The following is a 27,764-nucleotide window of genomic DNA, read 5'->3' as shown; positions in this document are numbered from 1 at the left end:
TTGTCCACTGGTATTTCGCTATCCATTCTTAAATTGGGAATAGAGTAGTTGCTTTGGAAGACGTTAATCAGACATCCGAATCACATTACCAATCCAACAAAGTTGATGTTGAAGAATCATTGCTTCGACAGTGGTGAAGAATCATTGTCCCAACACTATAACTATATGCAAACGTAATTAAGTGTAAGGCCATATCTGTATTATACCCTTAAAGCAGTTTTATACCACTTTAAACAGTCATATCTTCCTCCAAAGAATCCTAGGAACTGTAGTTAGTTAAGGGTTCTGAGAGTTGTTAGACCCCAATTCCCCTCACAGAGCTATGATTTGCAGAGTGGTTTTAACTGTCAGCCCTAAGAATTGTAGTTGTCTCCAGGAAAAGGGAGACTTCTTACAACTCCTACCACCCTTAATAAACTACATTTCCCAAGATTATTTGGGGGAAAGCCATAACTGCTTAAAGTAGTGTGATATTGTTTAAAGCGGAGTGATATGATATGGTCCTAAGTCATATGTAAGGACTGGGGTTGGGAGAGAGTAGCTCTTCATAATACTGCAGTGTTTGTTCATGTCATTGGCCTTGAGGAATGCAATTCAGCCAACTCAGGTTTAGCACTGGGACCATGAATGTGGCTCCATAATTTAATAGTTCTTTACGGCTGCAAGTCTAATATAATAGTAGAAAGCATTTGCTACATAAAGCAAGTAGCTGTCAGCATACAAAACTAAGGGAAACCCCATTCCAAGGAAATGTAACAATAGTCTTTGTTGCCCTGGAATCTATTTACTTCAGGAATGATAATATTTGGACTGCACTTTATTCTGTTTCTTTCCTTAGCTTTCCTACAAAAGGTAACAGGGACTTTCCTTCCCCTTCATTACATTGCAGGTTTAGCTCCAGAGATTCAGTTGCTCTTTGAACAGACAGTACGGCCATCGTTTGAAAATGTCACATTTGTAAGTAAAATATTTTGAAATTTTGCGAAGGGAGAAAGGAAAATTTGCAACAGGATGGAAAGAGCATACAGTGGTACCTCGGGTTAAGAACTTAATTTGTTCCGGAGGTCCTTTCTTAACCTGAAACTGTTCTTAACCTGAGGTACCACTTTAGCTAATGGGGCCTCTCACTGCCACCGCGCCGCCACCACACGATTTCTGTTCTTATCCTGAAGCAAAGTTCTTAACCCAAGGTACTATTTCTGGGTTAGTGGCGTCTGTAACCTGAAGTGTTTGTAACCCGAGGTACTACTGTACATTAGAAAAGCCCTGTAGTAGGGCAACTGTTGCAGAGTTTGTGCTTTTGGGATTAGACCCTAAATTGTCCAGAAGATCATAGTATTTAGTATGATTATAGCTTAGTTCAGATTTTTTTTTTTTATTGGCTCTCAGGCTTCTGGTGGGAGCTGAATGCAGAACTAGTAGGCTCTTCTTATGTTCCAAACCTTGCAGAAGTACAAAAGGGAAAATTTTGGGGGGAAGCTCCTAATATAGCCCCACAATGATGAGCATGCTCAGATGCTATGGAATGCTGACTGACTTTTGCGGGTGGAATGAAACTGAGTGTACTGGAAAAGCACATGGCAGGCTGCAACACTTAACAGAAACAATACTGTAGCATTTTTGTGCAGGTCACATTAGTTCGTTCTGTCTGAAACATGCAGGGGTGAGTGCCAATCCTTATGTGGCCAAAATGGTGACATTTGCACACAGGAGAGGTATCAGCAGGCTTAGGGGAGGAAAGTCAGAAATTGCCCAATAAACACTGGGCATTTTAGCAGCCATGAAATGTCGAGTTAGTTAGAAAAGTAAAGGAGGTGGGGGGAAGTGGAGTGGGGTAGTTGGCTGGAAGTCTGAGAAGCATCAAAACCTGACTGATCAGCTGGCAGGCAGGCAGACTGACAGGAGAGGCTAGTTGAGATGTAAGCCAAGGAGTGCCGAGAGTGAAATACGAAGTACTTGGCAAATTTTGTGTATAGTTCTGGTAACTGTATCTCAAAAGAGAAATTACAGAAATAGAAAAGGTGTGGAAGAGACCAGAATGACCACAGGTCTGGACCTAAAAAGAATAGGTTACTCAACAACTTTTAGGGTTTGTTTAGACAAAAGGGTGAGTATGGAGATATGTGATAAAAGGTTAATAAAATGTGGATAGAGATAAATGTTTGTCTCTCTTCTCATAATGCTATAGCATGGGGTCATCCAATGAAGCCGAATGTGGGGAAGGTTCAGGACAGACCAAAGAAAGTTGCTATTCATGCAATGCATAATGTGAAAGTGGTCATAGACTTTGTTGCTATTGTTGTTGTTTAGTCGTGTCCGACTCTTCGTGACCCCATGGACCAGAGCACGCCAGGCACTCCTGTCTTCCACTGCCTCCCGCAGTTTGGTCAAACTTATGCTGGTAGCTTCATAGACTTAGATAGCTTTAAAAGAGATTGGACAAATTCATGGATGGGGAAGCCTCCAACAGCTACTAGTAATTATGGCTAGATAATACCTTCTGTATCAGAGGCTGTCTGACTCTGAATACCAGTTTCCAGGGAACAATAGCAGGAAGCCGGTGGGCTTCCCATAGGCATCTGGTTGGCCGCTGTGGGCTTAGGTGGTCCTGTGCCAGCAGGCATCTTACTGTTTTCTTAAGTAAGCAATTTTTCATATGAAAAATGAAAACTGACCTAAAATAAAGTCAACATAGCTGTGCCACAGAGACTGTCAATGTTTAAACTCCATTTTTATGAAGTTCCTGCAACTTCCACACCATCAAATATTCATATTTCCCTTAAATATTGCATAATTCGGTGTGGTTAAAATTTAATGTTTTATTAATTAAGCAAGCAACATTCATTCCCCCCCCAATAAATACTTTTCAACCTCATCTGGATCATACAGAAGAATCTTACCATTCTAGTCTGTGTTTCATGCTCTGCTTTATTGTGTTTCGATTGCCTAAAAGAGTCTGTGAAGAATACTGTGAGGCTGGTGAACCAAGTCTTCAAGATACTGAAGAACTGTAAAGAACTCGGTGCATTTAGCAACTATGTGTAGGATGTGTTGCGGGTCTTGTCAAGCCATGAAGCTGAGTGGAGGATATCTTATTTAGTTTCCTGTGAAATCTGCCTGTCTGGTGACACACTCTTAAAATTATGTAGACATTTGAATTGATTTAGCAAAACAAACATAATCATTCTCTTTCAAAAGTGAGCTCAGGGTGGCTGAGTGTCTTATCTATTTGGAAGGAGCAAATCTAGATGCTCCATCTGATGTAAGATGCTGTGGCTAAACCATTGTTCGGGACAGACAACCACCAACACATAATAACTCTGGTGCTTAAAGGATTGCATGGACTGCCCACATGTTCGCAAGCCAAGTTCAAGGTTCTTTAACCCTTAATAATTCAGCTCCAGTATACCTTAAAGCCCATACAATGCCTTATATCCCTGCCTCACCACTGAGATCTTTGTGAGAGTCTCTGTTAGTGGTCCCTCGTGGTTCAGATGCATGATTCGTATTCAGCAGGAGCTGTGCATTCAGGTATTGTGGACTTAGTTCTTTGGAACTCCCACCCAGTTGAGATTAGACAGGCCTCCTCCTTGTTGAATTGCAGACACTTGACCAAAACCATCCTATTTCAGCAGATATTTTAGATAAGTTATACTATGCCTGTTTATGGAACTGATTTTTTTGTTTGTTTGTTTTAACGCCATATTATTTTGATAGATTATTTTCATGACTGTTGTGTAAACTGCATTGTGGGCATCTCTGGAGAAATGCAGTCTATAAATACTGGAAATGAGCAAATTAAATCAGCACAGCCAAATCTAAGTTAGTGAATCCCACATATTTGGAGCGCTCTCTAGTTATGTAGAAATGCAGAAGCATTAAAATCAGGTGTGGGAACATTTTTCAGCATGAAGAGCTGTTACATTGCAGTAGTGAATGAGGCCAGATCAACACATTGTGGAGAGAATCAGAACTTACAGGGTTAAGAAGTTCTGAGTGACGTCTCACATTCTGAGGCGTGGTTTAGTATACTGAGGGGAGTGTTTTCCTGTGTCTCAGTGTGTTGTTTCTACACAAATAAACCATGTGCCCTTAACATGCACAGAGTCATGAACATGCAAAACTATTTCTCTTAGAGATAGTACACATCGGGGGTCAGCAAACTTTTTCAGCCGTGGGCTGTCCCTCATACCTTGTGGGGGGCTGGACTATATTTGGGGGGGGGGAATTGAACAAATTCCTTTGCCCCACAAATAACCCAGAGATGCATTTTAAATAAAAGCACACATTCTACTCATGTAAAAACACACTGATTCCCGGACCGTCCATGGGCTGGATTGAGAAGACAGTTGGGCCACATTGGGCCCCTGAGCCTTAGGTTGCCTACATCTGGTAAACATGATGTAAATTCACAACAAGGATTGTTGGCATCCATCTGTCTCAAGAGGCAATGGAGTGCTTCTCCAGGGGTGAAGTCAAACTGCTGCATTAGCAGCTCCGAAGTGACCTTCCTGGGGCACAAGCCTGGGCAGTGTGTATGGAGGTCCTAAAGGTCAAGGTAAAGGGACCCCTGACCATTTGGTCCAGTCGTGACCGACTCTGGGGTTGCGGCACTCATCTCGCTTTATTGGCCGAGGGAGCCGGCATACAGCTTCCGGGTCATGTGGCCAGCATGACTAAGCCGCTTCTGGCGAACCAGAGCAGCACACGGAAACGCCATTTACCTTCCCACTGGAGCGGTACCTATTTATCTACTTGCATTTTGATGTGCTTTCGAACTGCTAGGTTGGCAGGAGCTGGGACCGAGCAACGGGAGCTCACCCTGTCGTGGGGATTCGAACCGCCGACCTTCTGAGCGGCAAATCCTAGGCTCTGTGGTTTAACCCACAGCGCCACCCACGTCCCTATGGAGGTCCTTGGCTGCCCTAATGACAAGATCCCACTCTCAGCCTCACTGATGTACTCCAAAGGAAAGCAGAACAATGCACCTGGCACCAGGACTTGTGGAATGTGGTGTACAAAGTGCCACCCAAATGTCTTAGGAACTCCACTCTGGATTTGTGTAGGTTTTATTCCTTAGCCTAATCTTCTCCCAACGGTATCCCACAAGGCAGCGGAGGTTTAGGATCAGAGTTTTTCTCGTCTTAGATAGGCTACCTTCCTAGCTTGATGAGCCCCATCTGCCCATCACTTCCCTCTAAAGCACGTGCAGAAACCACCTTCTTGACTGTTGGACCCACTATTGGTCCTGTCCATTCAATCCACTGGAGCCTGTATTGATATGCAGGGCAAGTCCCCAACTCACCAAGGGTTTGAGGCTCATCGACTACTTTCACCTGGTTTAGCCAGCCAGTCGAGACCATTCCTGGGGTATGATCACTGTCACTTGCTGGACAGTGGAGTCACAGGTGAGAGCACAGGTGAGACGAAAGGTAGACAAACTACCCCAGGAGGAGCATGATGTGTCCCCCACCAGAGGTACTGCCCTTCCCCTATCACCCCATTCACCCCACAACAAGAATATAGCATTCCATATTACCCTAGAAACTTGATTTATTTGATAATGCTGCTTCTTGTATGTTACTTTCACCAGAAAATGTGCTTGCTCTTAATGTGTGCATTTTCCTCTACCCCTGGTTTGGTAGATATGGAAATATCATTCTAAAGGGCAGATTATGGGGCACGTTATCAGGTGTTTCCAAGGGCTAAATATGACAAAGGTTTCAAACAGAAGCTGCCTGCCTACGAAAGCAAGCTACCAAGGACAGTAATAGTGAATATGCATATTTATAAAAAATTCCACAACAGCAGTGAGTCAGTCAAACTGGTGAACTGGAACCGTTTTTTCCAGCATAATGAGGATTTTCACAGAGTCTTGTTTCAAGTGGTAAACCACTGTTCCCAGCCTAACCTTGGTTTTAATTAGTATTTAGATGTGTTTTCACATTTCTTTAAGCCTTCTTTGTAATTAGCATCCTCAATAAAATAAGTAACACATACACATTTCAGTATTAGCCTATTTTCTGGCTCTAATGTAAACACACACACAAGCGCACAAATCTCCAGGACTAATAATTAGTATTATTAATTTCTTTTGCATGTTAATAGCAATATTTTCTGAAACTAGATAAAGATTAGTTTATAGTCATTTTGGCATTTGAAAATTCTCCTTCACAAGTTGAATGTATTATCTAGAACAAGTATTTTTATTTGTAAGATGGGATTTGTACTGTTCAGCGTTGCTGTAATGTATGAAAACACCTTTAAAATGGTTCCTTTTAAAATAATGTTATTCTTTTTACTTAATGTTATTCCTTTTACTGTGATAAAGTACATAACAGGGTATTGGAAAACATCTCACAATGGTGCATTAAACTGAGTTTCAATAATACTAGCTTTTTTCTATCGAAAACTGTATCCTCTCTGTACGTGTACGGTCATGAACATCATTTGATTGACAGCTCAACAATCCAATCCTAAACAAACAAACAAACCCTACACAGAGTTTTGTGTGCTTACGCTGTTGGCATTAATTGGCTTAAGTGTACCTAAGCATGTGCTGGATTGTGGCCACTGTTTCAGTGGAAATTACTCCCAAATAAGTGGGTTAGCATCCAAGGTCAAGACACTTAAAGCTTAGAAAGATTAGGTTACTGGCCAAAACACTATGAGGGGGAAAAAAAGCAACAAGCGGCTTTAGAAAGAAAGAAAAAACTCTCTCCAAACCAACACTCTTGCAAAACTTGTTGCCATGGTAGCAGAAAAGGAAGTTAATAGTCCAGTCCTAGAGTGCTTGAGCTGTGGATAAAATGATGTTGTCTGGCTCCCTTCTTGCTATCAAGATACAGTAGAAGATGCATTTAGCATAACCAGGGAAACACAAAACTTTCTCACCCAGTGAAAGCTTTATTTGTTTCCCCTACAGAAACTGCTATTATTCCTTCCCTGCCCCCGAAAAATAAATAAATCAACAAGCACTGTAACTCGAGTGACAAGCTCCTACATACCCTCCAAGTGTCCTGATTTTCCAGGGACAGTCGCAGAATTACAGAAGCCATCCTGGTTTCTGATTTGATACCAGAATGTTCCGGTTTCCCTTTTTTCTCTCTCCACATCTTGGAGAACAATTAAAAGTGGTGTGTGTGTGTGTGTGTGTGTGTGTGCATGCGCAGGCATAGAGTCCTGTTTATAATGAAAATAAAATACCTGCACCAAATGCAGGAAATTGTGAAGCAGGCATACGAAGCCCTTCCCATAATTTTGAAGAAAATCCATTTATATTCTTTAATTGCACTGCTTCAGCAGCCAGCCATTTTTAAAGGAAGCCCATAGAGTGTTTATTCCTTTTATTGTAAATGGAGCCTGATACTGTCTACTCAGATGTAAATCCCACTATAGTCAACGGAGCTTACTTTCAAGTAACTGGGTAAAGACTGTTCAGCCTTACAACGCAATCCTAAGCATTTTTTACTCAGAACTAAGTCCCACTGTGTTGAATAGGATTTATGCTCTGGTATGTTCCTTGGCCAATAAAGCGAGATGAGCGCCGCAACCCCAGAGTCGACCTTATGGACCTAATGGACTGGACCTAATGGTCAGGGGTCCCTTTACCTATGTTCCTGATCATTCTCACAGTTTCCATTGCTGCTGCTGCTGCTGCTGCTGTTATCTCTCAACTTTTTCCATGACAGGAACTTAAGACAGCTTATAGCTAAAAATTTATTTCATTCCATTTATCTGTTGAAGGTGTTTTTGTTTACAGCAGTTGCACTCCCCCCCCTTTACAACAATCCTGTGACATAGGCAAAGAGCTTGTAATTGGCTCAAGGTGACAGATGCACATGTTCATATGACATTTGTGTGTGGTGATATCAAATGTAGAATGTCCCTGCAGTTTCAAAGGAACAACTGGGAACCTTAAAGAACATTCCGGATTGTTCGCTGGGGCTTGTATTAGACATCTTTTTAATTTGAGGCCAAATGCAAGTCCTGCTGGGAAAGACTCTACCTGGGAGCTCCCAACTGGACTCCTGTGTGGAGCCAACCCCTGCTGAAAACTGGTCAGACGGAACTGAGGAGAAAGATGCTCATTTCACCTTTGAAGGAAGGGACAGAGATACAGGTCAGCTCCAGGTTTGAGGAAGTTTGATGAAGTCTTGTCTCGTCCCACCTGCACCATCACCAGCATAGCAAGGAATGTAAGGTGATGGGTGACAGGTGGCTTGAAGGCTGATGCGTGAGTGATTGGAGGAGCAACAACTTATTATATACTGTATATTTAATTGCTTTATTTAAAGATTTATTCACATTCCAAGATGGTTCAGAACAACAACAAAAAACCATTGATTTAAAGAAATTTAAAACATTAAAACATCAACGGAAATCAACAGTAAATACAGCAGTGATCAGGGACAAATTAAAATCTGAATGTCATTCCCTGGAATTAACATTCATTTATTTAAGGGCTTTGCTTTCCCTTCTCTGTCTTGATTTAAAATCCAAGCCAGTAAGCAACTTTTGGGGCCACAGTGCTCATATTGTATTTGACTGTGAGCATTGCAAGTTGCTGAGATTCATCCCGGAAAAATGAAAGTTGGCTACAGTATATCACTGATTACCTGTGGAAAGCTAGCATTCTAGCTGTTAACGTTTGCACGACTAACATGCCCTCAGATTAACACAGTATCCCTGCTCCCGAAAAGCTTAATAGGCTTCCAGTGATCTCATAACATCTATTTCAATCTTTTGGAATCCATCCTAAATAAGAATAATACATTTAATAAAAATCTCCCTGTTCATATTCACAGATGTTTCTGAAGAGCTAAGGAGTGGCCAGATCTAGGAAAAGGCTGCATTCTTTTCCTATGACCATCCTTAGGTGGTTTTGGATGCTGCATAATTTGTGTACATAGTAAGTTAAGCAGCTTCTCTAAGGGACCAGTATCTCTGTAGCTGGGGAATCGTGATGTTTTGAAATCCAGATTTGAAATGAACAGGGAGGAAAATGATTACAAGTAATCTGCCAATAAATTTGCGTCATGAAATAATTTTGGGTTGGTTATATTTATATGGGCTGTAAATGTGACAAAATTCAGAATACAGAATATTATGGCTCTTTACTGAAGTACAGAAAGGTACATATTGTTGCCTAAACATGACAGACATCTAGTCTAATTTTATGGCACAGATAAGACATATTGCAGTTCTTTGTAAAATACAATCAATCTATTTGCTCATTTTTGCTATCCAATATAAATAAATCCTGCTCACAACATATAATTAGAATGTAATAATCAGGGGGAAATACAGATGAAAGTAATAATTGCAGATTGTAGGTTTATGTACACACACAAATGGTAATGTACATAAACACATGGATTAATTCATAAATTGAGAAGAGTCACTTTTCCCTTAAGTCATTAAACGAAAAAGCCCTGGAAAAGTACTTTTTGGAGGAGCAAGAGCACAGTGAGAGAGCTCATGAGAATGCAGCACCCAAAATGGCCGCTGAGGGCTCACACAAAAATTGATTGTCTCATTTTTTTTTTCCTGGGGCCCTTGGGAGGCATGTAGTTGGAAAATAAAACCCAGAAACTCTAGCTCACAAGAAGAATCACATTAGCATTCTTTGGATTGTGACAATTGTCTCTTTGAAAATAATAATCATTATATCCCTACTGTTTACCCTAAGATCCCAGGATGGGTTACAACAATGTAAAATCTAACATTAAACACAGTTTAAAACAACTTGCCATCATAAAAACAGGGTGGGTCCTAAACATATTTATCTCAGGTGGCAAAGGTGAAGGAATTTATCATGTCACAATTGTTATTTAGATGGTTTAGAATATAAAACATTGAGCTAACTTGTGTGGCTTTCTATTATTATTGTGTTGCATTTGTGTTGTATTGTTTTCCATCTTTTAGAATTCCGCAGCTGATTTGGAATTGTTTCCAGTGATTGACAGTTCCTTTGTGACCACTAGGAACTTCTTAAATGGCGTTGTTAAATGACTTGAGAAGACTGCTGATGGCACCGTAATATTCTCGGGCTGGTGGCATTTTTATTTTCCCATTGGGGTTTTGATATATATATTCATTAACATCATTTTAATGTGGAATTATTATTTTTTAAACCCTTAGAATTAATATTCCCTACCTTGCACTCAATATTCCTCATTAGTTTTATGAATGCTGGAGGGAAAACTGTGTGCTTATTAATCTTGGATAATTTTTGGTTAAATAGCAATTTATGGGAAGAGCATAATATATTCCGAGTCATCCACCTTCAATCTGCGTCATACATATATGAAGAGCAGAAATGGTGAACAGGTTATGCTAACTTTCGAATGAGAAAATATTGACTATTATTCTCTTAATGGTAACATGCTTTCTTTTAATTCATATGCAATTTCCCACAAATAATCCAATTCTGTACTCCTTGTGACACCCACAAGGTATACTAGACTAGTTTCTTGAGAATGTCTGAGCACCACTTTAAACAGCTTTGGGTAGTGTTCATGCAGTCTGGGTTGTTAATGTTTAATTGTGGTGTCAAGGGGATGAATAGTCCTTCTACACAACAGAGCCTCCTTCCCCTCGCTTCCCCGCAGCAGCAGCTGCCACCAAGGGAGAGCATGTGGTGCCTCAGTCGCTACCTTTGCTTCTGCACCACGGTGCACTGCATGCACCTCATGCTGGAAACTTTGAGGGCGATAGCTCCCCAAAAGATCAACAACTTGCCACCACCATTCATCCAGATTTTCACTTCTATTTTAGGCTTTCATTTTCTTAATTTTGGGTTCAAAAAAATAGGGGTCGTCTTATACATGGGGTTGTCTTATACATGGGAAAATACAGTACTTTGCTTGATACATAAAACAGAACTACAGTGGACGCTCGGGTTGCAAACGTGATCCGTGCGGGATGCACATTCGCAACCTGCAGTGGCGCATCTGCACACGTGCAGGTTGCAATTTGGCGCTTCTGCGCACGCACAATGGCCCTTGTGGTCTCTTCCAACTCTATGATTCAATGCACGATTTAGCGCTTCTGCACTTGCACAACTGCCAAAACCCGGAAATAACCTGTTCTGGTACTTCCGGGTTTCGGCGAGTCTGTAACCTGAAAAAACGCAACCTGAAGCATCTGTAACCCAAGGTATGACTGTATTGTTGACATTTGTCTGTGCTGCTGATGTGTCTTTTAAGGTGGTCAACATGGTGATCTCTAGATGTTGTTGGACTACAGCTCCCACCATCCCTGATCATACTGGCTGCAACTGATGGGAGTTGGAGTTCAGCAACATCTAGAAGGTGCCATGTCAGCTATCCCTGTATTATAGCAAGGTGTGCTACTAGTCCCTCCAGCACCTAACGGCCATTTTGTTCTCCCCTTATCTTTGCATCCTCCCCTTTCACTGTTGGCACGTTTATCCTCTCCAGTGCTTGAGCAGAAGTTACTTTCATTTGAACACATATGAAACTATCTTAATTGGATGAGCTCAGACATGAATCAGATTGGCTCTCTCCAATTGGAGAACAGTTCATCTTACTCTGAGTTGAGATGGTATGCTGCTGTGCAGCTCACACATAATTCCAGGTGTCCCCAGTTGTGCTTTCAAGTTCCTGGTGAAAAGCTTTGTGATCTCGTAGAGATTTATGTTTCTGCACACATATTGCCTCTGTTGGATTAAGATGATTCACTGATGCAATCCTGCAGTTAAGTACTATTGGTAGGGTGGCAGTTAGAGATTCTCATTTCTAGGATGTCACACACCCTTGCCTTCCTTAGATGATAAGACCCTATTGCCCAATTTTCATTGAATTGGGTTTGCTAATATTATGTTTCAGGAGAGGTATATATATATATATATATATATATATATATATATATATATGCGCTATAACTTCAGTTTGGGGAACTGAGTTTCAATGTGTGGGAAACATCTGAATGTTTTGCACGAATGGTCTTAATTTGCATAATTCTGCTCCAAGTGAACTCACGGGATTTTCCTTTGTTTATTCTGGAATGCTGTCTTTTATTGAATTTAAACGGCTGCTTCTAAAGTGACTGACCCTGCAAGTTTCTGCTTTCTCCTACTTCCGTCTCTCCTCACTTGTCACTTTCTGACTCCCAGCCATTATTAGTTTCGTAGCAGCGGGGATCACATTGTGTGGCAGGCCGCAGGTTGTGTGCATTTTCTTGTTTCCGTTGTGGGTCAAGGCACTTATCCAGGAGCTGAACACAGGAGGTGTAATAGCTGGATTTTTATGTAGGCTTCCCCCCAAGAAGCGTTTTGTGGAATAAAACTTATATCCCTTTTGGTTCCTGTAAATATCCCTTAAATAAGTATATAGCTTTATGCTGCGTACTAGCTCAAGAATTGGTCCCAGGTGTTTCCTTACAACAATGATATATACCTTACTTACTGCACCTTTAATCAGATCAGTTACAACAAGCTGCCCTTTTGTCCATTCATGGTAGTCAAAACTGAGAGTACTTTATTTGTTTTAAAAGCTCTTCCTAAAGTACAATCTGGTCTATAGAGTTTGAGGAGCGTTAGTAAGAAAAATGTTTAATTTAGGGCTACAATTAATGTATTCATTAGTTACATGCAGTTTTCATTTGTGTATCTTAGTACAGGGTCTTTGCCTTCTACAAATGAAAACCAACTTGGTATATCTGTGTGTGTATATATATATATGTATATATGCATATCTGACTGAGTGAAAGAGACAGTTGTTCCCAAAAAGCTGGGTGGTTCTGAGAGAACCATATGCCAGTGTTTTGATAGTAACCTCCTTATGCAGGGAACGCTATTCTTCTTATTTGAGAACAGTTATTGAATTCTAATGTGTCCTGCAGTGATAATATTCCATGACATGTTGTTTAGAAATGAGGTATTTTATGTAAAATCATATAAATTAAATCATGAAGTCTTGGAGGGATTATAAAATTAGGTAGTTCTTGAAGTTAGGCCACCAAAGGCTAGATAATTGAAAAAACATTGGGTTTAAACTATTCACCATTGTTCTCTCTTTCTTTGCAGGATGATCTCAAGTTTAAATATATTAGAAAAGAGACAGAAAAGGAATGGGAGCATACAAAGGTAATAAAATAATGGAGAACATTTTGAACAGCCTTGGGAAGGAAAACATTGCTTTGATTACTCCTAATAGGGCACTGGTTTTTTTAAGGTTAAATAATTTCCATCAGTTACAGCCCACTGTTTAAACAATATGAATCAATAAATGCTGTTTCTTGCTTACTGAAGTGAATGGGGTTACTAGAACCTTCCTGTGAGTAGCCTATATTATGATTGCTTACTAGATATTGAAGTACTGGTTGTTAGGTTTTAATATCCAATATTTTTCTCCCTATTATCAGGATATCATATTGAAAGATGCATTGTTCTATAATGGCGTTTGTCCTGGTGTCGGAAAATGGATCCACAAACATCTGGTTTCCAACTGGGGTGAGAAAAAGAATCAAGAGGATGCCCACGTATCTACCTATAGATGATTTCTGTAAAACAACATGGATATTCAGTGTAAACAAACAGTTTAGTCATTGCTTATTTCCTCCCTCCACTCTTCTGTTGTCCTTGTGGCTTTTTTCAAAATTATTTCTGTTTCCCATTCACTACTGTCAATAGCCCAGTGTGCTACTGTTATTCATTTCTTTGTGGTATCCTTTCCTTTGTCCAGCTCCTCTTGATTCCTGTATTATAAAACCATTTAATGTTCCTATTTCAGTTCATTTTTAATAATAATAGTAGTAGGAAAGGTTATTCCATTTAGAATAATTTAGTTAGCCTGAAAAAGCCTATGGAAAATATCAGGGTCAACAGCTTTCTGGATCAGCGTTCTCCATATTTAATTAAACTGGGTTTTCTTATTTAAAAAATACACACACATGCAAGTAAAGAAAAAATGGGCCAAGACCCTCCCTAAACATAAAATTATGTTGCTATGTAGTGAAATGAATTTGTTTTAGGTGTTAATTGATTTAATTAATTAAGAACATTAAGCAGCCTGCTGGATGAGGCCAATGGCCCATCTAGTCCAGTATCCTGTTCTCACAGCAGATGACCAGATGCCTGTAGGAAACCCAGAGGCAAGATTTAAGCACAAGGTCACTCTAACCCTCCAATGGCTTTCAGTAAGTGGCATTCTGAAGCATTGACACCTCCAAATGTGGAGGCAGATCATAGTCATCATGGCTAATAGCTATTGATAGCCTTCTCCTCCATGAATTTATCCAATTCTTTAAAAAAGCCATCTACGTTGGTGAACATGACTAAGTTACATTAATTAATTTCAATGGGCCTCTTCTGAGTAAAACTTAGTTGAATACTACCCATAGTAAAAGCACAAACAGATTTTTACAGAATGCTTGCAAATTATGTGACTTTGGGTATGTATATTAACTGTTGGGAGTTGAGGTGCGTCAACACGGTGTGATATTATGTCATACATGGTCTTAAATAGGTATTATGTACAAAATGAGATAGGAACACAAAGTAATACCAGGTCTGTGTTTCCCAGATGAGCCACCCCACATGTAATCCCTCAGATTCCTCTGTAATTTTGACTTAATTCCTTTCTGACCTCAAAGACTGTGACTAGACACTTGTGGTATGAGCAAAACACTTCCACTGAGCTCTCACACATCTCATGTCTGTGGCAGAAGTCATACAGAGCTCCCATTTATGTGCTTGTCTTGGAAGTGGTTGCAAGCCAGGGAGATGCTTGGCACATCAAAAAAACAAGGTCCTCCTTTCTCCATGTGACTTAGATTCCGGCACAGAGGATCACCTGGAGGAGCACATTTTGACTCCTATGAACAGCGCACACATCCCTACCCCAAGTTTCTATGGAAACAGTAGTACTTTTTGGATCCACTGTGATTTATGAGAAGCACCGTAGAGTGAATGAGTGTACTGATTTATCCATTTAATTCTACATTATCCAAGGATGGGATTGCACAAAGAAAGAAGCTGGTTTTCATTTATTTTTTTTAAGAAAAAAGAAGTGTGTTCTAGCCAGGCTTCTTCTTTTTCCCTCCTTCCATGCCCACCAAAAGCTTCAGGCCATAGCTGTCAACCGTCCCTTATTTGGCGGGAAAGTCCCTTATCCCAGCGCCGTGTCCCGCTGCTGTCCCTTATTGATGATGTCCCTTAAATTTCCTGGGTTTCAAAGGAAGCAGCTCCTCTGCCTCCCTCCCTGCTGGCCAGGGAGAAGGGAGGCTCCAACTGTGTTGCTTGGCTGCGTTGCTCACCCAATAAGGAGTCTAAGAACGACTGGGGGGTGGAGCTTGCATGCCTTGTGCCGATCAAATCAACTTTGTTGCCTGGGGACTTGCCTTTGCTCAGCGCTTCCCAGCGGAGAGGTGACGGTGGTTTTCCTTGCTGCATCCCCTTTGCTGGGTTGCTGCGCTGTGGGAACTACCGCTTGAGGCTTTGTTTGGCTGCTGGGTGGGCTTTCTGCCTTTGGCTTGGAGGGGCTCAGAAGCACATACCTGTGCTTGGAAAATCCCTTATTTTGGCTGCTGATCCCTAATTTCGAGGCTGCTGGTCCCTTATTTTCAAATCTGTAAGTTGACAGCTATGCTTCAGGCCCTGCCCACCAGTGGTGGTGGCAGCTAAAGGTTCAGAAGGCAGTGCATATGCGTGACAACCAAGCGCCTATGCTGTAGGCGCCTCTGAAGCCTTGACCTGTTGCAGGGCTGGGAAGGGCAAGGGGATAAAACATTGATGCTTTCCATTTCCATCTAATCAGCCTATTCTTAGGAACTGGGCACAGGGGATGTGGGAGGGAATAGTCGAATCATAGAGTTGGAAGGGACTATGAGGGTCATTGCAATATCTGGAAGAGGAAAGCAAAGGTGCCAGTACTGTGTACTGTTGAGTAATGCCAGAAAAAAAGTGCTGGTTCTAGCCGTTAATCATGCTTCTGTTACATTTACACGTTATAATTTGCACACTCTGTTCTAAAGGGGCTGCATTGGCTGCCATTTCATTTCTGGACCTAATTCAAGGTATTCACGTTAGTGTTCAGAGCCTTAAATTACTCGGGCCCCAAATATCTGAAAGACTGCCTCCTTCCAACAGACCCCTCTAGCCTCTTGGTAATTCCATCTCCCTTAGATGCTTGGCAGTTATGGTGGCCTGGGTGAGGGCATTCTCTGTGGCAGTCCCTAAGCTGTAGAATACCCTAGCTTCTTTATGGCTTTTGGTGAATGCTGAAGATGCAGCTCTTTGTTTGCTCTTTGATATCTGAGATGTGTGTTTTCATGGCCTGCCCTATTCCTGCAATAGTAATTTGTTATATCCTGAGAGCTGCTGGTGAAGGGTGAGTACTACTACTACTAACTGGACACAGAAGTAACACAGGAGTAACTCACACTCATACAAAGGATACAAATAACTAAGCAAAGAAATACTGGGAATCTTGCATTGTCTAGAAAATAGTTGCTGTGTGAAATCAGATGGATGGTGGTGTTTTATATTATGGCCCTAAGGTCCTGTCTAAACATTCAAATTTGGGGCATATTTAGTGGATGGGTGCCCCTCTCTGAAACATAAAATAGTTTTTGATGTGGACATTCCATGCAGAGGTCCATACTACATGTGATTTTCCCCAATTTACATGATCTCCTTCTCTCTCTTTTTGAGAGAGAGAAAGGGAGTGAAGACTGATTGAAGTCAGATCTTGTCATGGAAACTGCCTCAACTCATCTCATATGATGCTCATGGTGGGGACAGGATGAGCAAATGGACAGGTAACTGTGAACCAGGCATAGACATTCTCCACAGCTGCAGATAAGGAGGAGCTGCAAGTGTCATGTGACTTGCAATGCTCTTATCTTTTAACTCTCTAGGAGGGACAGAGACTTAGTTTAAAAAGAAAGGAGGTCAGAGTCTGGGGCACCTACCCATGACACCACTGGATGCCCTTACAGGAACCATGCTGCCCAGGGGCACCAGACTGATGACCCCTTGTGAACATATGCACCCTCTTCTCAAGTCTGAAGGGCACGTGCTTATAAAATTCAGTGTTATGTTCCTTTGACTCATTCAGTTGGTCATTGTTTATTCAGCTTTCCCTATTAGCTTGAACATAAAATCAATGTAACAAGCAAAGATAAAACTGCCAGTGTTACAAAAAATGGGAGGATTTCAAGCCACAAACTGTGCCCAATATTCTTTCCATTACAAGCAAGAAGAATGAGTGAGGTAAGCAAAAGTAGCAACAGAGTAGACAATCATTGCACATCTATTACCTAATAGGGGGAAAAAATCATTTCCTTGGTATATGGAAAAGTGGTAAATAAGCTGTGCTTTAAAGGAGGAATGATCCTTATAAAACAAAACAAAACAAAAAACAAAACAAAACAAAACAAGAATGAATACAGTTCACATTCAAGCATGCCACAAGTTGGATCTTCAACATGCTTTTGGAAAGGGATAAAGACCTTCTGATGATCAAACCAGCTTGGATAATAATTAGCATATTTTCATTTTTGTTTGGATCCTGGTGTGTTAATAGAGGCATTTGAATAATACAGACAGAATCCAGAGAGAGCATCCTAATAAAAATTAAGTGAACAAAGTGTGGGGGGGATTATACAACTTAAACACACACACACAAATGGGAGGGGGGCTCTTTGACAGGCCTTGTCAAGACCAGGGTTAGATTCAACTTAACATTTACAAGAAAACTCCCTCATGACTAGATAGCATATGAGAGTGGGTGCTGCTTCACTAAAGATCATACCCTCTTCCCTGGTTGCTTTGCAACACCTGCACCTGCCCCCTCTTGGCTTGTTGACTTAACTGACAACAGAGTTAACCCTTGAATTACAAACTGAATGATCTCTACTGCTGCACTTTCAGCATGTTGAAGGTGGACTTAACTCTGGAGAAAAGAGAGAGAGACTTGGCTCAGGTAGCATTGAAATACAAAAGACCCCACTGAATGCAAAAAAAAGGTGAAATCCTAGATGCAGTAATGGGATGCAAGATCATCCTGCATCACAGTGTCCATATTTCCAACCTTGATGAATTCTTTGCTATGTGGATTAGAACTTTTCCTCTTTAAACCCAATTGATTAGACATCATTATGCTTTACTTTAGCCACAGAAAGGCTTGAGGATTACTACACTCTTCCTCCATGCATAATTTTGAAAGTAAATCAATTGTGGGGACAACATATAATCTGACCAACTGTGGCTTGCTTTTCTACTATCACTTTGTAACCCTCCCACCCAAACCCCCCAGCTTCTGGCAGACTTGAGAGCTTTCTTTCTCTAATTGTACAGAAACTAGAGCAAAGCTTTTTGCCTATTGGATTGATGTTCCAAGTTTCCTTTCCATCACAGATTTTGGTGAATCTTGGTTTTGTATTTTCTTTCTTATCATCTTGGTTATTAACAGAGTCAACAGAGTTAACACAGAGGCACTATGATGAGTCCAGGCACAGACAAATTATTTGATCTGCTTTGTGACCATTCACAAGTCCAGCTGTTTTTAAACGGTGGGAATTAAATTCTGAATATCTTGTTTCCATCCAATTGCTGGTCAGAAAGTCTTCACAACAGTAACTACTGGATCACTATAACATTCTGTCCGCCCCCCCCAACTTACCTTAGCTAAAATAACAGCAGGCAGTCATCAACATATAATAAAAGTAGCCAGAGGACAATTTCTTAACTTGGAGCACAGTTTTAGCTTTATTTCAAAATCTCTATCACATCATTTATATAGAAATTAAATAACAAGGGGGAGGAATAGGTAAAAGAGGCGGCGCCAACGGCAATGGCAGTCTCCTTCTAACTACGAGGGAGAAGCTCCGCAGAAATCGGGTCTATCCGCTACGGCGCAGCGGAGACCCTTCAAAAAACTGCAGGCGGGGGAAGCCTGCGGCCGTGGGACTCGGTGGGTGCCAAAAGTGCCCCCCCCCAAGTGGCAAAGGGACCCCGCGAGGGGCTCCAGAGCGGAACAGGGGTGGTGCGGCACTGAGAGTCGATCGCTACTTCTGTGGAGTGAAGCTGCTGCAGCTGTTGCCGGAGAGCGCTGTCCTTTCTTCCTTGAAATTCGGCTTTTAAACTACAACCCGTGAGTAAGATTTTCTAAAGTTGGAAAGATCAAAGGATTTGTTCCTTTGATCGGAATAAAGAACTTGAATTTGGCTCTGAAGCGGGGAAGACGTAAAAAGGAAGTCCGTCTTCCGGTTTTGTAGACAGTATTAAAGCAAAGACTATTGGAACTAAGAACCGTGAAAGCTGAATTAAAAAGACTTAATTTTAATGCCAGATCTAAGAACCCCCTTCAGAGTGGGGGGGGGGGAGAAGAAAGTACTTTTTGAAGGGAAAAGTGGAAGGAAAGAAGAGACCACCACTTAATCCCTGATATTGGTCTGCCAGGAAAGTGGAAAGTATTGCACCGTTTAGAGACATTGTAATTTTATGTGTTTAACCTGCATTTGAACTGAATTGAAGGACCCCCTTTGCAACTGTTGCCATTCTATGGGAAAATTGGAAAGTTGAAAAGAGATACTGCTGCCTTTAGACAAAAGTTGAATGAAAAGAACATTGTTGCCATTGTGCTCCCCTAGAGGAGGGTTGGGATACAACTGGGGAATTTCCGCTGCAGCTGGCTTGGAGATTTTCTCATAACAAAACAAGTTAAGTTGTGAGAACGACCTTGGGACTTTAAGATAAAGTTATGGATCAGGATAAACCCCAGGAAAAATCTACAAGGATAAAAACTAGGCAGCAGCAACGAAGACAGTCGATAGTAGTTCCATCTCTCCCAGAAAAAGAGGATACTGGGCAGACAGGAACAAAGGGAGTAGGCCCTGATGAGACATTAAATGCATCACTTGACAAAATATTTGGAGCTTTGGAAAAATTGTCAGCTAAAATTGATTTAAACACTACAACCATCAGCTCCAATACACAGGCTATTGACCGGCTGCTCCAGGAATCTAAAGAGACAAGGAAAATTGCTGAAGAAGCGAAAGAGAAGGTGACGGAGATAGAGGGAAAGATATCTCCAATTAATAAGCAATTGGAGGATCACAAGGCCCAACTATCTCTAATTGAACTTAGAGACAAACAGAACAATTTAAGAATCAGGGCAGTACCGGACGTGGAAGGAGGCAATTTGTGTGATTTTCTTACACAGGAGTTTGAGGAATTTTGGGGCCTTGAGTCAGATAAAGATTTCAAGATAGTGAGTGCCTTCAGAATTGGCAAAGGTGGAAGAAAGAACAAAGTGAGAGACTGCTTGATTTCACTTAGATCTAAAGAAGAGAGAGACAAAATATTGAGCCTCCATTACAAGAATCTATTGGAGATAGAAGATTTGAGAATCGAAATCTTCAAAGATATACCAAAGCACCTATTGGATTTGAGAGCTAACTACGGTGACTTAGTCCAACTGTTAAGAAGAAACAGCATTATTTTCAGGTGGGAGTTCCCCCAGGGTCTGTCCTTCAATTATAAAGGGAAAAAAGTGAAGATAAGATCAGAGGAAGACAAAGAGAGATTTTTGAACTATCACGAGGAAGACCTACAGAAAGAGGCGGAAAAAGAGCAGAAGACATTAAGACCAGGAGTCCTGGACATAGGGAATCCACCATCAGGCTTGGAAAAAACAGAGAAAGCAATACCACCCACTGATCAAGAACAACTGACGGGAGCAGTTGGAGGGACTACAGAATAACAACACAATGTCTCTGCAAGCACTAAGTTGGAACATCTGGGGTCTGAACTCCCCTGACAAGAGGAAAATAATTTTTCATTTGTTGAAAAAAGAAAATTTGGACTTGATTTGCCTGCAAGAAACCCACGTGATTAGAACACATAGGAAAGTATTGATTAACAAAAGATTGGGTCAAGAATTCATTTCATCAGACAAAGTTAAGAAGAGAGGAGTGGTGATCTATGCGAAAGAAAGTTTATCCCCAAAATTTGTCTTTAAAGATGAACAAGGAAGATTTGTGGCAATTGAAATACAGGCCCAAGGAGAGAAATTCTTGATAGTAGGTGTTTATGCACCAAATGAGGGGAAATCAGAATTCTTTAAGAAACTGCATGAGACGTTGTTGGACTTTATGGATTATAACATCATTATGCTTGGAGATATGAATGGAGTGGTATCAACAAACATGGACAAGTCAGACAGACAAATAATAACAAAAGATGGAAGACTACCGAAATCTTTTTTTGAAATGACAGACAATATGGATTTAATTGATACTTGGAGAACTAAGAACCCCCTAAGTAAAGAAGGGACTTTCTTTTCTGAAGCCAAAAAGACCTGGACAAGAATTGACCAAATCTGGATAACAAGAGGAATGGCTCCAAAGATTCGAAAGGTGGAAATCTGCCCCAAAACTTGCTCTGACCATAACCCTGTGAAACTGGAAATGAAACTAACACTGACTGGCTCCTTCAGATGGAGGATGAATGACACCTTGTTTAGAGATCCAGAAATTATTAGGAAGGCCCAAAAATGGTGAAAGACTATTTTGAGATAAATTTGAAGACATCAGTGGAAAAAAGGGTAATCTGGGACGCAAGTAAAGCCGTTATGAGAGGATTCTTGATTCAGCAGAATGCAATAAAAAAGAGAACTCAAGAAGAGAAAAAGGGAAAGATCTTGGAAAAAATAAAAGAAGGAGAGAAGAAGCTTAGAGTTAAACCAAAGTCGCAGGAAATCTTGAGAGAGATCAAATTTTACCAAGCACGATATATGAAAATGACAAATCAGGAGATAGAATGGAAAATTAAACAGATGAGACAGAAGACTTTTGAATCTGCTAACAAATGTGGGAAATTGCTAGCATGGCAATTGAAGAAATGACATAAGTTAAATACTGTGACTAACCTTGAAGTGAATGGAAAGAACATACAAAACCCACAGGAGATTAGAAACTGCTTCCAGAGATATTTCAAACAACTTTATACACAAGGGCCACAGACAGAGACTAAAATTGATCAATTTTTGAAAACCAATGGATTACAAAAAAAATTCTCAAGAAAATAAATTATTGTTGAACTCTAAAATATCAGAACAAGAGGTTGAAGGTGCCATACAGACTATGCAACTGGGAAAATCTCCAGGGCCTGATGGATTAACCTCCAAATACTACAGAACTTTGAAGGACTATTTGATTCAACCACTAAAGGAGGTTTGCAATGAAATCATGGAGGGGGAAAAGGCGCCGGAGTCGTGGAAAGAAACCTTCATCACACTTATACCTAAAACTGAGTCTGAGAAGACACAACTCAAGAACTATCGCTCCATATCCCTGCTTAATGTGGATTACAAAATTTTTGCTGATATTTTGGCTAAAAGACTTAAAAAAGTTTTAGCAGAAATGATACATAAAGACCAGGCTGGCTTTCTCCCTGGTAGACATGTATCTGATAATATGAGAAATGTAATTAACATTTTGGAAAAGTTACAAGTGAACATTAATACAAAAGCGGTTTTGATATTCGTAGATGCGGAGAAAGCCTTTGACAACATCTCTTGGATTTTTATGAAGAAAAATCTGCAGGGGATGGGTGTTGGACAAAATTTTGAAAATGGTATAGGTGCGATTTATTCTGAACAAAAGGCTAAACTTATAGTTAATAACATAGTGACAGAACAATTTAAAATTGAGAAAGGGACATGACAAGGCTGCCCAATTTCCCCACTGCTCTTTATTTCGGTCCTGGAGGTTTTACTAAATATGATAAGAAGGGACCAGCTGATTCATGGTATTCAGGTCGGAGCAAAACAATATAAACTTAAAGCCTTTGCAGATGATCTTGTATTGACATTACAAGAGCCAGTACCTAGTACCAAGAGGGCTTTAGAATTAATCCAGGAGTTTGGTCATGTGGCAGGCTTTAGGTTAAACAAGTTAAAAACTAAAGTTTTGGAGAAAAACTTGACGCCGATGGAGAGAGAGAGGTTTCAGAAAGAGACAGATCTGACATTAGTAAAGAAGGTAAAATACTTGGGGGTGAATATGACTGCTAAGAATGCAAATTTATTTAAAGATAATTATGAGAAATGTTGGTCAGAAGTGAAGAAAGATTTAGAGATTTGGTCGAATCTGAAGCTTTCCTTGCTGGGTCGGATTGCTGTCATTAAGATAAATGTACTGCCGAGAATGTTGTTTTTGTTTCAATCATTACAAATCATTGACAAGCCCAGAATAAAATTTAAGATACTTACTGATGCTAAAGACAGAGGGGGGTTTGCCCTGCCGGACTTGAAACTTTATTATGAATCAGCAGCTTTTTACTGGTTGAAGGAATGGCTACTTCTTGAGAACACTGACATCCTAGATCTTGAAGGTTATGATAATGTATTTGGGTGGCATGCATATTTGTGGTATGGCAAGGTTAAAGCGCATAAAGCATTCAAAAACCATATTGTCAGGAAAGTACTATTTAATGTCTGGACAAGATATAAAGATTTTTTAGAGAACAAAACCCCAAGGTGGTTATCACCTATGGAAGCGAAAGCTATGAAAAAACCTAATATGGAGGCAAAATGGCCAAAGTATTGTGAAATTTTGGAACAGGAAGGTGACAAGCTGAAATTGCAGAGTTATGAGAAGCTCAAAGGGAAGGTGTGAGACTGGTTACATTATTTTCAAATAAGAGAGGTTTATAATCAAGATAAAAAAATTGGTTTTCAGGTGGAAAAATCAAAGTTGGAAACAGAATTGTTAGAACCCAATGCTAAGATATTATCAAGAATGTATAATTTGCTGTTGAAATGGAGTACTGAGGAAGAAATGGTAAAATCTGCTATGATTAAATGGGCACAAGATATAGGACACAATATCATGTTTGCTGACTGGGAGCAGTTGTGGACCACTGGGATTAAATTTACGGCATGTAATGCCCTAAGAGAGAATATTATGAAAATGATGTATAGGTGGTACATGACCCCAGTCAAGCTTGCAAAAATATACCACTTGCCCGATAATAAATGTTGGAAATGTAAAGAAATTGAAGGTACATTCTTTCACCTTTGGTGGACGTGCCCGAGGATTAAGGCTTTCTGGGAGACGATTTATAATGAAATAAAAAAGGTACTTAAATACACTTTTGTGAAGAAACCAGAGGCCTTTCTCCTGGGCATAGTCGGCCAATTGGTGCCAAAGAAGGATAGAACTTTCTTTATGTATGCTACAGCAGCAGCAAGAATACTCATCGCAAAGCATTGGAAGACACAAGAATTACCCACCTTGGAAGAATGGCAGATGCAAGTAATTGACTATATGGAAATGGCTGAGATGACTGGCAGAATCCGAGATCAGGGAGAAGAGTTGGTGGAAGAAGATTGGAGGAAATTTAAAATTTATTTACAGAAGTACTGTAAAATGTATGAATGCTGATGACATTGAAATAAAATGAAGGGGTTCTAGTAACAAGAGATAAAAATTTGAAATTATAAATTTGGGAGGTAAAATATATAAGGACAAAGTAGTAGGATACGAATTTGCTGAACTAACTGTTAAAAAGGGATATAAAAAGGGAGGCGTGAGGAAGTCAGTAAAATAAGTTAACAAAAGATGAACAATTAGAAAAGAGTGATTTGTGTTTTTTCTTATTTTATTTTTTGTGTGTTGATTGATTTTTTTCTCCCCTTGTTAGGTTAAATGTTTGTATTTTATGTATTGTGAAAGCTTGTATTGTTGTGTCTTATATTTTTCCTGTGTTTTTACTGTTCTATGTTTGGTTGTATCTTTTTACTGTTAAACTTAATAAAATATTATTATAAAAAAAAGGTAAAAGGGATATGTGCCTCACGCTTTTATTGGCCTTAAAGTAGAGGTAGACAGTGTGGTACCTTCTTGATGTTGCTGGGTGGACTATAACTCCGTAGTCATCTACCGCCAACAAAATTCTAGCTTCTCATGTTTCCCCAATGTTTTCCATGGAATGCTGCAGAAGCCAATGATGTGATCAGTGCATTGATTCTCCAGTGCAATTCAAATGATGGTGCCCATAGTCCCAGAGAGCTTTCCTTGCTTTCTGTCCATTATTCATTGCATGAGATGGCTACCCTATGTACTTAATTTCCATCAGTTTCCATAAGCTATTCAACAGAGAGGTCCGTATCTTTTCACACATTGCAGTGAAATATTTGAGACTAAATAAAACACAATCTCCCTTCAAGAGACAATGAAAGACCCTTAAGAGGGATGCTGAAAATTATCAAAAGGAGGTGCTTTTCAATCAAAGTATAAATGAAATAAAAATCACCAGAGTGAATTCAGCTCATCCATATTAAAGGTCATATGTGTATGACACAAGTGACATAGGTTATCCAAGAAACTACTTCTTTGAATAATCGGACAATAAAAACTGACATGATTTTAATGCATAAAATGTTGAAAATGTAACCACTAAATAAAACAAGTGGTTCTGAAATTATCATTGTATGGGTCTTCTCAAAATGACATCTAATCTCGGAAGCTTTTATATAACAGAACCTTTTTTATTTGTACCATCTCATAATCTTTACGGGCTAGAGACTGCTAGGCTGAAATTGATTGCTGATTTAAGACCATATTATGCTTTTATTTCATTTGTAAAGCAAAAAGTATGTTTAAAAAAATCTATAGTGCTGTAGTCATATCTTTCTGAATTCATATCTTGTTTGCAGAATGGAACAGGATATCATACATTAATTTATGCTGTGAGACAGTGCTGTTAGGAAATGGCATAGATGTGAGTCATGTTAATGCAGAAGAAACTGTAATAGGGATGTAAATAAAATGCCTTGTAGCAAGGCCATGTATTACAGTTAAATTAATAGATATCAACCCCCATTAATTCCATTGTCGCAACAGAGATGCAACATAATATTGTTTTGTTACATGACAGATAATGTCTCAGAGTATAGAACATCAATTCTAAGATGTTTAAAACCATCAATATATACATAAGCCCATTGCTAAGTTCTCTCAGTTTGTCACACTGAAGTGTGACAAAGAAGCAGAACCTAGGATAGTGTGTATGAGATGAAAATGCTCTTTGTAACTTTCCTCTGTTCAGAGCAGAAGAGAGACTGGGTGTCAAATCCTGGCATCCAGTGAAATGTGGGAATGTTTAAGGGGGCTTGTGCACTGTGGATTTTTGAGGGGATATTTACTGAGCTTTTTTGTGGTCACCATTGAAGGTACTTGGGCTTCCGAGTGCCATGTCGGTGACTTCTGAACCATGTCATTGAGTTCCATGGTATAAAATATAACTTATAATTTATATTTATATTTATTATATAAATATAAAAACCATGTCATTGAAAGAGGGGGCAAAACCAGTCTGACACACACACACACACACACACACACACACACAAGCTTTTTTTAAAGTGCACCTAATTTTGCAAAGGATCAATGCATATGTGTAATATATGAGAGTTAGATTCAAGCCCTATGCTGTATTATATTTCTGCAGCATAGTTTTATATTCAGACTTACATATTTTTATATGTATACATTTTTGTATCTACCTATGTGCTTTAGATAACCTGGCTATTTATTTATTTCATTTGTAGTCCATCCTTTAACCCAGGCTTCCTCGGCCTCGGCCCTCCAGATGTTTTGAGATTACAATTCCCATCATCCCTGACCACTGGTCCTGCTAGCTAGGGATCATGGTAGGCCAAAAACATCTGGAGGGCTGAGGTTGAGGAATCCTGCTTTAACCAAAAAGGATCTCAGAGAGGCTTATGAAAATCAGTATTAAGATGGTCCCTGCTGACAGGGAGGAGCACAGAAAGAAGAAACAGCATAATACATGTGCATCAGCTCAACCGGACGCCTTCATCTGCCCCAGCTGCAGCAAGGCATGTCTCTCCCATGTCAGTCTTTACAGCCACAGCAGGTGCTGTAACTCTCCAACAGTTTGACTTCACCCCCAAAGGTGTACTCCTCCATTGTCTCCAGAGACAGACAGATGCCAACCAACTCAAGGGGAAAGGAATGCCTATATGCACATACTCTTTCTATAGTATTATATACAGTCGTACTTGGAAGTGGAACAGAATCCATTCCGGAAATCTGTTCGACTTCCAAAACATTCAAAAACCAAAGCATGGCTTCTGTTTGGCTGCAGAAAGCTCCTGCAGCCAATCAGAAATGGTGGAAGCCCCATTGGACGTTTGGCTTCCAAAAAATAGTTCACAAACTGGAACAGTCACTTCTGGGTTTGCGCCATTCGGGAGCCAAAACATTTGACTGGCAAGGCATTCGGGATCCAAGGTACAGTTGTATATAATACAGCATATAATGTGTGAGAATTGTTCGTGTTTTTAGTAGAATGGAGATTAAAGAGTAAAATGGGAATTAGAAAGGAAAAAATCTGTGCGGATAAGCTCCACACGAAGATTTCCAAAAAATCCCATACCTACTCCTATAATCTAACAAGCCACGTTTAAGGAAAGCGGAGTAGGGTGAAGAAGAGAAGCCATGTGTGGGACCAACACCGAGGAAGTATAAGGCTCAGAAAGTCCAAGCCCATGCTGAATCAAGATGGGGGGCATGGCTAATCCATCTTTCTGAAGAAGTATCACCGCGTAAAGAAAAACCTGCTCATGATGGTTGCCTGAATAGCAGTGCCTTGCAGCACTTCTGGAAGATCCTCAAGAGAAGCTTTGAATTTCTTTGATCTCGGGCAGAAGAGAGTTCCCAAGCTGGTTATCAGGCACCAAGAATACCTCTCTGCACTTCTAACT

The 27,764-nt window shown here is 40.2% G+C and overlaps 1 protein-coding gene across 2 annotated transcripts in view; it reads left to right on the top strand.

Annotated features, from left to right (window-relative positions):
• CNBD1 (cyclic nucleotide binding domain containing 1) overlaps positions 1 to 13,751 on the top strand; it is a 142,887-nt gene extending 129,136 nt beyond the window's left edge. Inside the window, exons 11-13 of one of the 2 annotated variants that reach the window (XM_053395720.1) lie at positions 890 to 957; positions 13,052 to 13,111; positions 13,390 to 13,751. In XM_053395720.1, the coding sequence (XP_053251695.1) occupies positions 890 to 957; positions 13,052 to 13,111; positions 13,390 to 13,524 (263 nt within the window). In that variant the 3' untranslated portion in view covers positions 13,525 to 13,751. Of the gene's footprint in view, positions 1 to 889; positions 959 to 13,051; positions 13,112 to 13,389 lie in introns of those variants that run through there. The other variant, XM_053395721.1, reaches the window with a different exon arrangement.
• The last annotated feature ends 14,013 nt before the right edge of the window (positions 13,752 to 27,764 follow it).

The sequence above is a fragment of the Podarcis raffonei genome, chromosome 7 (assembly GCF_027172205.1).
Source record: "Podarcis raffonei isolate rPodRaf1 chromosome 7, rPodRaf1.pri, whole genome shotgun sequence".
In the NCBI taxonomy this organism is placed as follows: Eukaryota; Metazoa; Chordata; class Lepidosauria; order Squamata; family Lacertidae; genus Podarcis; species Podarcis raffonei.
This window is presented reverse-complemented; position numbering and strand designations above follow the sequence as displayed.